This window comes from Gossypium hirsutum, chromosome A05 (assembly GCF_007990345.1).
Source record: "Gossypium hirsutum isolate 1008001.06 chromosome A05, Gossypium_hirsutum_v2.1, whole genome shotgun sequence".
In the NCBI taxonomy this organism is placed as follows: Eukaryota; Viridiplantae; Streptophyta; class Magnoliopsida; order Malvales; family Malvaceae; genus Gossypium; species Gossypium hirsutum.
The window spans coordinates 43,872,034-43,888,069 of NC_053428.1; the positions used below are offsets into that span (position 1 = coordinate 43,872,034).

At 34.8% G+C, this 16,036-nt stretch overlaps 1 protein-coding gene across 1 annotated transcript; it reads right to left on the reverse strand.

Moving 5' to 3' along the window:
* Positions 1-8,646: 8,646 nt before the first annotated feature.
* LOC121228935 (uncharacterized) lies at positions 8,647-9,654 on the reverse strand. Its single transcript, XM_041111970.1, has 2 exons — positions 8,952-9,654; positions 8,647-8,834 (listed from the first exon to the last, which is right to left on the reverse strand). Exons 1-2 carry the CDS (start codon positions 9,652-9,654, stop codon positions 8,647-8,649), a joined length of 891 nt encoding a protein of 296 aa, XP_040967904.1.
* Positions 9,655-16,036: the final 6,382 nt, after the last annotated feature.

Consider the following 16,036-nt stretch of genomic DNA (forward strand, 5'->3'; position numbering starts at 1 on the left):
GAGCCATTGAGATTTGATTTCGCAGATGAAGACCTGATGTGCATTACGGGAAAAGAATGTGAGTCGTCAAAAGAAAAGTCGTGGAAGATGAGTTTTGATGGTGCTTCAAATGTGTTGGGGCATGGGATTGAAGCAGTCTTAATATCACCAGAAGGGAACTATTATCCATTCACTGCCAGATTAAACTTCTTTTGTACCAATAACATAGCAGAATATGAGGCCTGTATCATGGGACTTCGTGCAGCTATGGAACGAAACGTCGAAACTTTAGAGGTATATGGAGACTCAACATTGGTGATTTACCAAATCCGTGGAGATTGAGAAGTGAGGGATCTGAAATTGGTTAAATACAGTGTGATCTAGTGGCAGAACTAATTAAAGAATTCGAGGAAGTAACTTTTAATTATTTCCCACGAGAAGAAAACCAATTGGCTGATGGCCTGGCCACTTTGGCTTCAATGTTCAAAGCTAATAGAGAAACAGAAATAATGCCTCTTCAAACGAGCATATATGAAGTACCGGCACATTGTTTCAGCATTGAAAAAGAGCCAGATGGACGGCCATGGTTCCATGATATCTTAGAATATGTCAAGAATCAAAAGTATCCCGAACAAGCAAATAAGAACGACAAAAGAACAATCAGAAGAATGGCAATGGGATTTGTTCTTGATGGGGACATCCTGTACAAAATAGGAGAAGATCAAGTGCTCTTGAGGTGCGTGGATGATGTTGAAGCCAGAAAAATACTTGAAGATGTCCATGAAGGAATTTGTGGAACACATGCAAATGGTTTCACTATGGCCAGGAAGATTATAAGACTCGGTTACTGCTGGCTGAGGATGGAAAGTGACTGCATTAGTTTTGCAAGAAAATGCCACAAATGCCAAATTTAAGGCGATAAAATTCATGCAGCCCCTTCGCCCCTTCACGTCATGACTTCTCCGTGGCCTTTTTCTATGTGGGGCATGGATGTTATAGGGCCAATTTTCCCAAAAGCTTCTAATGGACACCGATTCATTTTTGTGGTCATTGATTACTTCACAAAATGGATAGAAGCCGCTTTGTTTGCCAATGTCATGAAGACTGCAGTTTGTAGGTTTTTGAAAAAGAAAATCATTTGTCGATATGGTTGGCCTGAAAGAATCATTTCAGATGACGCCTTGAATCTGAACAACAAGATGATGAAGGAAGTGTGTGAGCAATTTCAAATAAAAGCATCATAACTCATCACCCTATCGCCCGAAAATGAATGGAGCTATTGAAGCAGCCAACAAAAATATTAAGAAGATTATTGGGAAAATGATCGAGGCATATAAAGACTGGCACGAGAAGCTACCATTTGCTTTGTATGAATATCGCACATCTGTGCGGACATCTACGGGAGCAACTCCGTTCTCTCTGGTCTATGGAATGGAAGCTGTGCTACCTATCAAAGTTGAGATCCCCTCTCTACGAGTCTTAATGGAGTCGAAACTAGAGGAAGCAGAATGGGTTCGAGCTCGATATGACCAGTTAAAACTCATTGAGGAAAAACGTCTAAAGGCAATTTGTCACGGACAGATGTACCAGAAGAGAATGATCGCGATCCATGACAAGAAAGTACGGCCAAGAGAATTCCACGAAAGAGAACTCATGCTGAGAAAGATTCTTCCAATACAAAAAGACCTACGAGGAAAATGGGTACCAAATTGGGAAGGACCATACGTCGTAAAGAAGGCATCTCAGGTGGAGCTTTGATTCTCACTGAGATGGATGGGAAAGAGTTACCTAATCCAGTGAATTCAGATGCTGTGAAGAAATATTATGCCTAAAAAAAAAAGAGATCAAGGTGAAAACCCGAAAAGGGCGTCTTAATGAACAAAAAGGATTAGGATGAAAACCCGAAAGGGCGTTCTAATGAAGCAAGCACTGACTTAAAAATTAAGGCGTTTTGCACGGTGGGTCAAACAATGAGACTACAGTATTTAAAGCATTTCAACAGCTAGAAATCTTCTACGTAAGAAGCCATGCTCGAAAAGATTCTTGATTAAGGAATGTGGAAGAGCTCATGCGTTGAATATCTAGAGCATTTGTATCCGTTGAATGCGATCCATTTTCTCTTTATGACACTTTTTCACTATCATTGGTTAACTTTCTTTGTTTGCTACATTTGAAATAAATAAATGTGAGGTATCCTTTTGTCCCTACCTGACCATTTTCATGTATCTTACTATGTCGTTTATTTACATGATAAATAGTGAAATGACATACTCTAAACAAAAGAAATGTTAAGCATTACCCAGATAAGAATTCGATAAGTACAAGAGCCTCAAAGCAAGGAAAAAGTTCAACCAGGGGCAAAAGAGCGATATCTAAGAAACGCAGATTGTTCGTGAAGCTTAAGGATGGGTACAAAGCCTAAAGAGAAGTCAAGAGTCGAAGTAATGAATGCAAATCATCACAAAAAAAATCGTGACGAAAAAGGACATACGACAAACCTGCCTAAGGCACATAGCATAATCATGTAGGCATAAAGACATTTAAGACAAACATGTGCATATCATGATAACATCATGCATGACATATACAAGTACTCCAGTAGAGAAAGAGGATGTGATGATAGCTGTACTGAATCAAAGGAAAAGACACCTGAGTTCCACCAGATGACATCTTTTGGTATTTTGATGTTTTTATTTCTGTTTTCAAAAATTAACTCATATTATGAGAGGCGAGTTGAGCCTCAAGACACGTTGAGGTATTTTCAATTTCTGTCTTTTGAAAAAAATTGACTCATATTGCGAGAGGTGAGTTGAGCCCCAGGACACGCTGAGGTAATTTTAATTTTTACTCATCAAAAAAATCAACTTATATTGCGAGAGGTGAGTTGAGCCTTGGCTCACGTGCTGAGGTATTTTCAATTTCTATTCGTCAAAAGAAATCAACTCATATTGCTAGAAGTGAGTTGAGTCTCAGGCCACATGCCGAGGACTTTTTAAATTCTATTTTAAATTCTATTTTTCAAAAAAAAAATCAACTCATGTTGCGAGAGGTGAGTTGAGCCTCGGGTCACATGTGCGAGAGGTAGTTGAGCCTCGGACACGCTGAGGTATTTTGAATTTCTGTTTTTCAAAAAAAAAATCAACTCATATTGCAAAAGATGAGTTGAGCCTCGGGCCACATGTCGAGGTATTTTCAAAATTTCGTTTTTCAATTTCTGTTTCTTCCAAAAATCAACTCATATTGCGAGAGGTGAGTTGAGCCTCGGCTCACATGTTGAGGTATTTTCAATTGATGTTTTTTCAGTTTATGCTTTTCAAAAATCAACTCATATTACGAGAGGTGAGTTGAGCCTCGGGTCACATGCAGAGGTATTTTCAAAATCTGTTTTGCAAATTCTGCTTTCAAAAATCAACTCATATTGCGAGAAGTGAGTTGAGCCTTAGCTCACGTGCTGAGCTATTTTCAATTTCTATTTTTAATGTCTAGTTTTAAAGAGTCAATTCATATTACGAGAAATGAGTTGAGCTCAGGATCACATGCCGAGTAAAGAATAAAGATTGGAGCTGATTGAAGACACTAGATTTTGTCTCCTTGAAGTTATAGTGGAGCTGATCGAGGATATCAGATCTTGCCTTTCTGAAGTTGCAGAAGAAAAGACCACAAACCTTATCTCACTGAAGCGATAGAAGAGCAGATTGAAGTTGTAGATCTCACCTTTCTGAAGTTACAGTGAAGCAGATCGAAGCCACAAATTTCATATCCTTGAAGTTACACTGGAGTAGATTGAAGCTACAAGGCGTATATCAGAAGATGCAGTGGATTGAACTAAAGCTACAAGATGCGGTGGACTGAAAGGAGACTACCTGAACAAGAAGAGCACCAAAAGAAGTCAATACTTGGCAAGACCAGGCAAAATTGACCTTTTTTTGTGTCTTTGCTCTATTCCCATTACACGACAATGAGCAAAGAGGGGCAGCTGTTATATGCCAATTTTGGCCCAGTTACATTTACAACATAAGCCCACCTACCCAATACACAAGACCCATTAAACCCAAACCAACAAACCAAGTACCACCAGCCCAGGTACCACCAGTCCAATACTCAACTAGCCCAACATCAAAAAAGAAAAAAACAAATCAGGAAAAACCCTAGCCGCCGCCTCTGTCCCATTATCTCTGTCAACCCCCATACTAGCCTCTGCTCCACCTTTCAACCACCACCTGCACAGCAAGCAGAACACGCAACAGTAACAAAAAAAAGGGGAAATAGATAGTGTAACAAATGGGCTATAAAGCCGAATGGAAACTATTGTAAAAGGGGATTTTTTTTCTTTGATGAATACCAATAGATTAAAAAACAAAACAGTAATTTCAGTGTTACCAGAGAACGATTCTAGCAAAATCGTAGCATAAGAATCAAGCAACTGAAGATATCGAAGGCTTAAGGTGATCTTAGCCTTTTATTTTTATATTTTTTTCAAAGTTTATTCCTTTATACGTTCTATATATATATAATATAAATATAAAGAGAAAAACCTTTTTTATATATATATATTATTTTTCATGAGTACATGAGCCCCATATATATAGGGGTTAAAAGTAACTTTCTAATTATTATAGGACATGTAAAGGGTCATGACCTTTTATCTCCCATATTAATGGGGTATAGGAAAAGTTTCATAACTTATGGGGTATAGGAAGAGTTTTATAACTTATGGGGTTGATAATGGCATCCACATAAATATTTCATAACACTCCCCCTTGGATGTTTATTATCTAATTATGCCTCGTTAAAACCTTACTAAGAAAAACCCAGTAGGACAAAAACTTAGTGAGGGAAAACGAGTACATAATTATACACTTGATATGCTGCCTCATTAAAAACCTTACCTGGAAAACCCAGTGGGATAAAACCAAGGTTAAGGGAAAAAGAGTACAACGCGTATTAACTCCCCCTAATGGCTACATCACTTGAGATCTCGAAGGTGACGTATTCCAATGTAGTAAACCAGCTTCTGAAACACTGATGTAGGAAGCGTCTTAGTGAATAAATCTGCTAAATTCTCACTTGAACTGATCTGCTTAACTTTTATCTCCTTAATCTTCTGGAGGTCATGAGTGAAGAAGAATTTTGGTGCAATGTGTTTTGTTCTGTCACCTTTGATGTATCCACTATCGAGCTGATCAATGCATGTTGTGTTGTCTTCAAACAAGACAATTGTAGCTTCCTTTCTAGATGATAAACCACAATTATTCCTTATATGCTGGATCATAGATCTTAGCCATACACATTCACGACTTACTTCATGGATTGCTAAGATTTCTGCATGATTAGACAATGTTGCTACAATTGTTTGCTTCATTGAGCGCCAAGAGATTGCAGTACCTCCATATGTAAAAACATATCCAGATTGTGATTTTCCATTATGAGGATCTGACATAAATCCCGCATCTGTAAAACCAATCAACTTTGTCTTGGATTTATTAGGGAAAAATAGACCCATATTCTTTGTGCCTTGGAGATAACGAAATATCTGTTTTACTCCAGTCCAATGTCTCCGAGTTGGGCATGAGCTAAATCTTGCTAGCAAATTTACAGAAAAAGATATACCAGGTCGGGTATGGCTAGCAAGATACATTAATGGCCCAATTGCACTGAGGTAAGACACTTCAGGACCAAGAAAATCTTCACTATCTTCCCGAGGACGGAAAGGGTCTTTACTTGGATCAAGTGATCTTACAACCATCAGGGTAGTTATTGGATGTGCCTTATCCATATAAAATCTCTTTAGCACATTTTTAATATACGTTGATTGATGCACAAGGATTCATTCTTTTAGGTACTCAATTTGTAACTCTAAACAAAATTTCGTTCTTCCAAGGTGTTTCATTCCAAATTCTTTCTTCAAGCACTCAATAGTCTTTTGGATCTCTTTAAGAGTTTCGATGATATTAAAATCATCAACATATACTGCAATAATTACATATCCAGATCCAAACTTCTTAATGAAAATGCATAGGCAAATTGGATCATTCTTGTATCCTTCTTTCAACAAATACTCGCTTAGGCGATTATACCACATGCGTCCGGATTGTTTCAATCCATAAAGGGATTTGTGCAATTTGATCAAATAATGTTCTCTGGAACCTGAACTCACTGTTTCAGGTAGTTTAAATCCTTCAGGGAGTTTCATATAAATGTTAGTATCCAGTGGGCCATACAAATAAGCTGTTACTACATCCATTAGGCGTAAATCAAGCCCTTCTCTTATAGCTAGACTTATCAAAAATCTAAATGTAGTTGCATCCACCACAGGAGAATATGTCTCCTCATAATCAATTCCAGGTCTTTGTGAGAATCCTTGTGCAACTAAACGTGCTTTATACCTTACAATTTCTCTCTCTTCATTTCTTTTACGCATAAAAACCCATTTGTATCCCACTGGTTTCACACCTGTAGGTATACGGACTACAGGTCCAAACACTTCTCTTTTCACTAGCGATTTCAATTCATTTTCAATTGCTTCTTTCCATTTTGCCAATCATCTCTTTGTTTACATTCCTCAATCGATTTTGGTTCATAATCCTCTTTATTATTTATAACATCTAGTGCTACATTGTATGCAAAAATATCATCGACGTCGATTTGATTTCGGTTCCATTTTATACCGGACATGACATAATCAATAGAGATCTCTTCATTGTCAGGTACCTGATTTTCTTCTGAAAATATTCTTCCAGTCATGTCTATAGTATCTTCGGGAGATCCCGGTATAATTATTTTTTCTTTGATTTTGCCATCATTAATCTTTGCTCCTTTCTTTTTTCGAGGATTCTTATCTTTGGAACCAATTGGTCTACCATGCTTCGGGCATGTATTAGACTCAGTAGCAACTAGATTTTGTCCTTCTGGGACATCAAGTTTTGTTGGAGCATTCACAACTGGTATATGTGACTTAGTCACTTTCTTTGGGTCAAAAAATATGTCTGGCAATTCATTAGCTAAACTTTGTAAATGAATAATATTTTGAACTTCTAAATCACATTGCTTAGTTCGAGGATCAAGATGAGCTAATGACAACTCTTTCCAACTAATTTTTTTATCCAGCTGTTTGATTTCTCCCCGTAATGTTGGAAAAATTGACTCGTCAAAATGACAATCTGCAAAACGAGCCGTAAATAGATTCCCTGTAGATGGTTCTAGATATTTAATTATGGATAAGGATTCAAATCCAACATATATACCCAACCTTCTTTGAGGTCCCATCTTAGTTCTATGTGGTGGAGCAATTGGAACATATACGACACATCCAAATGTTCTTAGATGGGAAATATTTGGTTCTTGACCATGAACTATTTGTAAGGGGGAGACTTTATGATAACTTGTTGGCCTGATGCGAATTAATGCAGCTGCATGTAAAATTGCATGCCCCCAAACAGTGATTGGGAGTTTTGACTTCATAAGTAACGGCCTTGCTATCAATTGAAGTCATTTTATTAAAGATTCTGCTAGACCATTTTGTGTGTGAACATGAGCTACAGGATGTTCAACACTTATTCCAATGGACATGCAATAGTTACTAAAAAACTGAGAAGTAAATTCACCAGCATTATCAAGACGGATGGTCTTAATAGGAAAATCTAAGAAATGGGCTCGTAATCGAATCAATTGAGCAAGCAATCTCGCAAACGCCAGGTTGCGAATTGATAACAAAGATACATGAGACCATTTACTCGATGCATCGATTAAAACCATAAAGTACCTAAATGGTCTACATGGGGGATGTATAGGCCCACATATATCCCCTTGAATTCGCTCAAGAAAAGTAAGTGGTTCGTTATTTATCTTAGCTGGTGATGGTCAGATTATTAATTTCCCAGTGAACATGCAGCACATGTAATGTTTTGAAGAATCTGTTGGCTCTTCCATGAATGTCCACATGAATTTTCAATTATTTTTTGTATCATTATTGAACCGGGATGGCTTAACCGGTCATGCCAAAGAACAAAGTCATTAGTAAACTTCTGGTTTACTATAGCATGTGTTTCTATAGAACTGATCTTTGTGTAGTACAAAACAGTAAAGAATGTAGGCAATTTCTCAACAATTTGTTTATTTCCTTGAGCAATACTCGTAATTTGAAGGAATTCACAATTTCCTTCGTTTAAAGTCTTAATATGATATCCATTTTGGCGAATATCTTTAAAACTCAATAAATTTCTTTGAGACTTAGAGGAGTATAATGCATTAATAATTTCAATTTTTGTTCTCCTTGGTAATAAAATAATTGCTCTTCCAGAGCCTTCTATAATAGTTGTACTACCAGATATAGTGCTCACACTTTCTTCTTTCATTATTAAATGAGAAAAATATCTCTTGTCTTTCAATATGGTGTGAGTAGTTGCACTGTTTGCTAGACATATATTTTCACCATTCATAGCTGATTTCCTTTGCGAGATAATGTTCTTCAAAGAAACAAAATAACCACAAAATGTCACACATAATGGTGAAAACAGGTATTTAAAGTTCAAATTACTAAAAGGTCTATAAAACAAAATTATCACATAAAACATAGCACTAGTAAAGGTCATAACATCATTATTAGAGTTGCTAAATGAAACATAGAATAGTAGATGTTTATTTTATTATTTATCGAAATTTGCGGCCTTAATAATTTCCTTCAGGGGTAGAAAGAAAATCAGCCACTTCTAAGTGGGTTGCATTGCCATCATCAAAATGACCTTCGCCATCTTTATACACAAGATTGGTTTCTACTTTCTTTCCCTTCTGTTTTATGGACTGCTGATAAAGATCAACTAGATGCTTTTGTGTGCGACACACACGAGACCAATGTCCTTTTCATCCACAATGATAGCATACATTAGTCACATTTTCACCTTTTTCTTTCTCTTCCCTGTTATAATTTTTCCAATCCCACTTCTGGTAAGAATGTGAATTTTTAAAACGATTACCTCGACCATATCCATATCTATGTTCCCGGCCACGCCCATGGCCACGCACACTACTATTTGCATGGTGTGTTTCTTTTAATTCTTGCCCATTGTGTAAACTCACATTCGCTTCAGGAAATGGACCAGAGCCAGTTGGGCGTAATTCATGGTTTTTCATTAGCAGCTCATTGTTTTGCTCCGCCACTAGGAGACAATAAATTAATTCAGAATATTTCTGGAAGCCTTTTTCACAATATTGTGTCTGTAGGACAACATTATTTGCATGGAAAGTTGAGTATGTTTTTCCTAACATTTCTGCATCAGTAATCTTCTCTCCACATAAATTCAATTGTGAAGTGATTCTGAACATGGCCGAGTTATAATCACTAACAGACTTAAAGTCTTGTAATCTTAAATTCAGCCACTCATAACGAGCTTTAGACAAAATCACAGTTTTCTGGTGGTCATATCTTTCCTTTAGATTGGCCCAAAGAATTTGAGGGTCCTTAATAGTCAAATATTCGGTCTTTAGACCTTCAAGGAGGTGATGGTGAAGGAAAATCATGGCCTTGGCCTTATCTTGTGTACTTTCTTCATTTCCCTCCTTAATAGTCTCACGAAGACCTTTTGCATCTAAGTTAATTTCAACATCTAGTACCCATGATAAATAGTTATTTCCAGTGATGTCCAGAGCTACAAATTCGAGTTTTGTAAGATTTGACATTATAAATTATAAGACAAAATATACAAGTCAATAATGTAAAATAAAGCATGTTAATATGCAAATGAAATAACACAAATACAAATGAAATAGATCAACTTGTTACCCTTACTTCACCTAAGCGTCCTTCGGCAATCTTTAAGGAAAAATTTGTTGGCCTTGATTTCTTGTATTAGAGATTTGTGATGATAACGTGTTGTGAAATAATAAAGAAAGAATAAACTAAAATGTGATAGAAAAAAGAATGTAGAGAGAATGTAGAAGAGAGAGTGTATCTCCTTTTTTATATATTATATATTATTTTTCATGAGTACATGAGCCCCATATATATAGGGGTTAAAAGTAACTCTCTAATTATTATAGGGCATCTAAAGGGTCATGACCTTTTATCTCCTATATTAATGGGGTATAGGAAAAGTCCCATAACTTATGGGGTATAGGAAGAGTTTTATAACTTATGGGGTTGATAATGACATCCACATAAATATTTCATGACAATTTTTTCTTATTTTATTATTAGTACATGATTTGTTTTTATTTTCTTTTTTTTAAATATCATTATTATTGTTATTCTAATATTCTAGTATTCCATGTTAATATTTTTCATTAATGATATCATTGTTTGTGTCGTTTATCTATTTTTAAATTCTCACTTTAGAAATATTTTTTGTCATGTTTTAATTAATTTAAAAAATAAGGCAATGTACCGATTTAACATTAAGCCATCGATTTTATCGCTATGTTGGGTGAAATTCGTCGGCTCGTGTTAAAAATGGGACACCCTTTCTAAAAAAATTGAAAACTAAAAATTCCCATTTTTCAATTGGATCACGAGTAAATGTCAAATTGAATTCGTACTTTTTAAAATCAAGACAACACGAGTTTAATAAAGATACCAATTTTGGGCATCGCGAGGGTGCTAATACCTTCCTCGTGCGTAACCGACTCCCGAACCTAACTTTACTTTGGTTTTTTTACGTAGACCTAAATTTGGCCTTCATTTTTGTTCAAGACTAAATTTTCTTTTCAAAAAAGATGATTTATTAGGTGTCCGATCACACCTAGAAAAAAGATCTGTGGCGACTCCCTTTTTTTAACAAAATCGAAAGTCGTTTTTTTCAAACTTCCAATAAGTCACCTCAATTAGCGATAAAAACCAAAAAAAATTTACGTCGCTACAAATACTATGAAAATTCGGCTAAATATATGTGTAAGAAAATTTTGTGTATTTTGTGATTTTGTGAATTAGGGACTAAAGTGTCAAAATGTGAAAATGTGAGGGCTAATTTGTAAAATGCCCTAAATGTGTGTTTTTGGATTGAATTGAATGGTTTGGTGAATAAAATGGTTAAATTTGAATGTGTTTAGATCAAGAACCAAAGAAAACGGATTTAGATCGGGGAAAGTCGAAAGTCGTCGAGTAGTCGACTCCGTTCGCCCAAATCTGTATGAGGTAAGTTAATATACAAATAAATGTGTTTGAATTGAATTATTATTACTTATATGGTATTGAATTGTGATGGATGAATATTCGAGCTCAATAAGTGTTATCCAAGAAATCTCTGATAATGTGACAATGTCCGAAAAGCCCTGTATGAGCCACAGGAATAATTAGGATACATATGTCATGACATAGGATCTGATATGTGTTATCGTGTAAGACCACGTTTGAGACATTGGCATCGACTTATGATTTACGTGTAAGACCATGTCTGGGACATTGGCATCGTATTTGATTTCATGTAAGACCTTGTCTAGGATAGTGGCATCGATATTTGATTACATGTAAGATCACTCTGGGACGTTGGCATTGTATGAGCTTTCTGAGTTATCTGCGTATCTTTATGATTTCGAACGGTTCAACGGGCATTCCGAGAAATGAATGATTTTATGAAATGTGTATCCGATTTAGGTACGTTTAAAATTGAGTATCATAAATGAATGGGGAATCTATGAAATGTATTTGAACTGTGTGGTTTGTGATAGCATTTGGCCAAGGAGTATATGGATATTATGATGCTTATATGTTTATATTGTTAAGTTTATTTGTATATGGCTTACTAAGCTTTTGAAAGCTTACTTTGTGTGTCTTTCAACTATTTTATAGATATCGTAGCTACCGAGAGCTCAGGAATCATAGAGGATCATCAACACACTATCAAACTTCATTTTGGTACCTTTTGAAGATGTTTATAATGATGTATGGCATGTATAGGCTAGAAGTAATTGTATATGCTTTGGTAATGTGTATATCTATCCATGTGATTTGGCTTGGTTTTGGTAATGAATATGAATGAGTTTTTGGTATGAATTATGTGATGCAATGTTGTCTTTATGATATGTTCTTGAATGGCCAAAAGAATTGGTCAATTTGGTAAGTTTTGATATGTGCCTATTAGGGAATTTGGTAAGAATTTGGCATGAGATTTGATTGTGAAACCTATGTTTTGGTATGATTTTGGCTTAGGGTTTGGGTATGTTTCGATTTATATATTGAGTATGAAATTGATGAATAATGTTATGGCATGAATGGTATATGTTTTGGTTGAGAAATGGTCGAGAATTTGGTATAAAATGATGTGGTTTTGATGCTTACAAGGAGAACCTTTAAAGGAGCGGCAAATTGACCTTGTAAATGGCCTATTGTTGCCCACACGGGTAGGGACGCGAGTGTGTTCTCAACCGTGTTGCTCGAGGGCCATTTTGAAATGAGCTTGAGCGAACCACACGGTCGCACACATGGGAAAGTGTTAGGCCATGTGGCCAAGTCAGTTTCGACCATGGGCTAGACATACGGGAGTGTAGTCAGCTGTGTGACCCAAGTTAGTAACCTCATTAATTTTCACATGACCTGGCACATGGGTGTGTCTTGTGGCCGTATGGATAAGTCAGTATGTATGCCCTGTTTTGACACGGCCTAGACACACAGGCGTGTCTAAAGCCATGTGAGGCACACGGCCCATTCACACGGGCGTGTGACCTGTAGAACTTTGGAAAAAAAATTGAAGTTTTGAAAAATCTTGCATGAGCTCATTTAGTTCCAACCCCTTTCTAATGCATGTTTAAGGTCTCGATGACCTAAATAAGGGACTCTATGGTAATGTTTGATTATGATTGATAATGATGTATATGAATTGTTTGTAAAATGTTTTGATTTGTTTGGTAACGCCTTTAACCCTAGTTCGGTGATGAATACGGGTTAGGGGTGTTACAAAAATGATGCCTTAACCCTAAGCCAAGCAACCACATTGAAAAACCTAGAAAACCAAATGGGCTAGCTTGCCACTGAACTCAGAAATCGTCTACAAGGTGCTTTGCCTAATGACACGGAGAATCCAAGAAATCTGGGGAAAGAGCATTGTAAAGCATTGATATTGGAGAGTGGAAAGGCATTAGAGCCCAACACTGTCGAAGTTAAAGAGGAGCTAGCTAATGCTCAAGATTCAGTGGATGTTCAACCAAGTGTTGAAATTCCTACTTCACCAGAACCAAAATCTACAAAACCCGATAAGGTAGTTTCCAAACCAGTCAATTATGATAAACTGACAACTTCGTTAGATGTAGAATTTCCACAGAAGATGAATCAACCAGTTCTAGTAAAGAATCCTCCACCACCTTACCTTCAAAGACTTTAGAAGCAGAAGCAAGAAGTTCAGTTCAAGAAGCTACTAGATGTAACAGCCTATTTTCAGTGAAATCGGAACAGTGGTTTCGTGACCACAAATCCGAGCTAAAAAGAAAATTTTATTTTAAAATTATGGCATGGTCTATATTATGATAGAAAGGTTGCATGAAAATTTTGATAAGAAAATTTTATTGATTTTGTAGTTAATTGAAAAAAAAGCATTTTCGGGACTCCTTCCGGTAAACCAGATTAGTAAATATTTTTAATAAATGTTTACGAAGTTAGTTGTGTGGTTAATTAGATTTTGGATAGGTGAATTTGTTAAATTAGGAGCAATTGAGTGGAAGGACTAGATTGAACATAAGGTAAAAGTTGAATTATAGAATAGAGAAAATTTAAGGGACTAAATAAGAAATTACACCATAAATTGACATGTGTGTGGTAAAAATAATTTCCATGTGTATAAATAATATACATATATTAGTAATTATTATATATTTACTTATAATTTAAGTAAATATTATTATATTATTATATTATATTAATTAAATGAACTAAATAAATTAAATTAAATTAAATTATGACAATTGTGTGGTAATAATAATGTAAATGTGTAATAAATACATATGTACATTTGTAATACATATATGTATTTATTTATTATAGATATTATAATATAATAATATAATTAAAATATAATAAACAAAAGAAACAAAAGAAAAAAAAAGGAAGAACAGAATGAAAACGAAAAAAAAAACAGGGGAGAAAGAAAGAAAGGAAAAAGAGAAAGAAAAGGAGAAATTAGGGTTTAAGGGTTCAAGTTCAATTGGTAAGCCAATTTAGTTCATTTTCTTATAATTTTGATGTTTTTGGAATCCTAGAATAAAATACTACTTAGTACATGTTGAAATTTTGAAAGTTAGTAGATTTTTGGACATGGTTTATGTTGAATTAATTGATGAATTAGGGGTTAAATTGATAGAATTTCAAGTTAGAATTAGGTAAAGGATTAAATTGAAGAATAAATTAAAAGTTGTGTAAAAAGGGACTAATTTGTAAACTTGTGAAATTTAAAGAAAAATTCTAAATTTTATGAAATATAAGTGCTGTAAATGTCAGATGTAAAAATCAAATAGGCTTGGAACAAGGATTAATTTGAATAGATATTAATTTTCGAGTCTAGGGACAAAAATGGAATTTATAAAAAGTTTGGGGCAAAATAGTAATTTTTTCTAGAACATGAGTTGAATTCAAATGAGTATGAGATATGTTGAATTGATGTTAAATTTATTTATATAGACCCGAAAAGATCGAAAAAGAAAAGTGATCGTGGAAAAGAAAAGATATCAGATTAAAGAATTTTGATTACAAGTTGCTATCGAGGTAAGTTCGTATAACTTGAATGAGTATGTAAATATGTTAATTTAAATTTTGTATTGTATTATATATGATGTATGAAATTGAATATATGAATTATATAGATGTGAAATGAAAGAAATGATACATGTTTGGAAATTAATAAATGGGTGAAATTCCGTTTGAATATTGGTGATCGATGGATAACGGAAATTTCCCGAAATATATGAGGTTCTGCATGTGTTGCAGAAATGGATTGAGCTCGGATGGAAAAATCTAACAAAAGCCTTCTCGAGAATTAAAAGTGAATAGGATCTATTCTTGATTCACTAAAAGAAACTAAAGTGAATAGGATTTATTCCTGATGCACTAGAAATATATAAAGTGGATAGGATTTGTTCCTGATTCACTATGGTAACTCAAGGTGAATAGGATTTTCCCTAAAATGGTAATCCTGATTTGCTACGGTTACTTGATATGTAACTCGAGAGGGTGCTTGATGATTTAATATCCTAAGGGCTAAATCCTGGATATGAATTGACGAAATATGAAAATGTACACTTTGTATGTACTACTAGAAAATCCATCGATAATTCCAATGATTAAACGGATGAGATAGTAAAACTAAACATGAGAAATATGAGATGGAATGAGACAATAGCATGATGAGCTCATCCATGCCTATTGGTACGTTTGTTACTAACGTGTTTGATTGAAATGTTTATGAATAGGCAAATAACCAAAATGAATGCAAAATCATGCTTTTATATGATTTAAATATTAAATATGATTGGTAAGTTTGATTCATGTTATATGAACTTACTAAGCATAAATATGCTTATTAGATTTTATTTTCCTTGTCTTATAGTACTTGAAAGCTCGGAAGAACTGGAAGACAGGTCAGAGACTTCATCACACTATCATCCTGTCAATTTTGGTATAATTGTTTACATATTTTGAAAACGGCATGTATAGCTAAATTACTGAAATAATAAATGTTACACAATGTTTGGAAGTTAGCCATTGGTATGGGTAGCAATGATATATATATAAAAATATGAATTCATAAGGTTATAAATGGTTCTCATACACACATGGATGAAATAGTATAAGTATGGTAAGGAAAAATATGCATATTAATGTGCCATATGGTATATTAATTAAGGATATATGATATTATGTAATAGGTATTTGTGATGTTAAAGTAGAGACTATGTTCATAATATGACAGTGAAGGAAAATAAAAGGGAGTGATAGGAAATATTGTAGTGAAAGAAAATAAAGGTGTTATAAACTTAGTCAGTAATATTTTGCACTAAAACAGTCTTATATAATAGTTGTAGTCTGATTTTAAAAATCCACAAAAAATTGTGGAAATTGAATTAGAGGTTGAATTAAATATAA

What these genes read in the sequence shown, in the direction of transcription:
- LOC121228935 (XM_041111970.1), bottom strand. Translation starts at nt 9,654, where the DNA reads ATGTCAAATCTTACAAAACTCGAATTTGTAGCTCTGGACATCACTGGA. An exon ending in TAGATATGGATATGGTCGAG is followed by an intron (nt 8,835 to 8,951) that starts GTAATCGTTTTA and finishes GTGGATGAAAAG; the next exon opens with GACATTGGTCTCGTGTGTGT.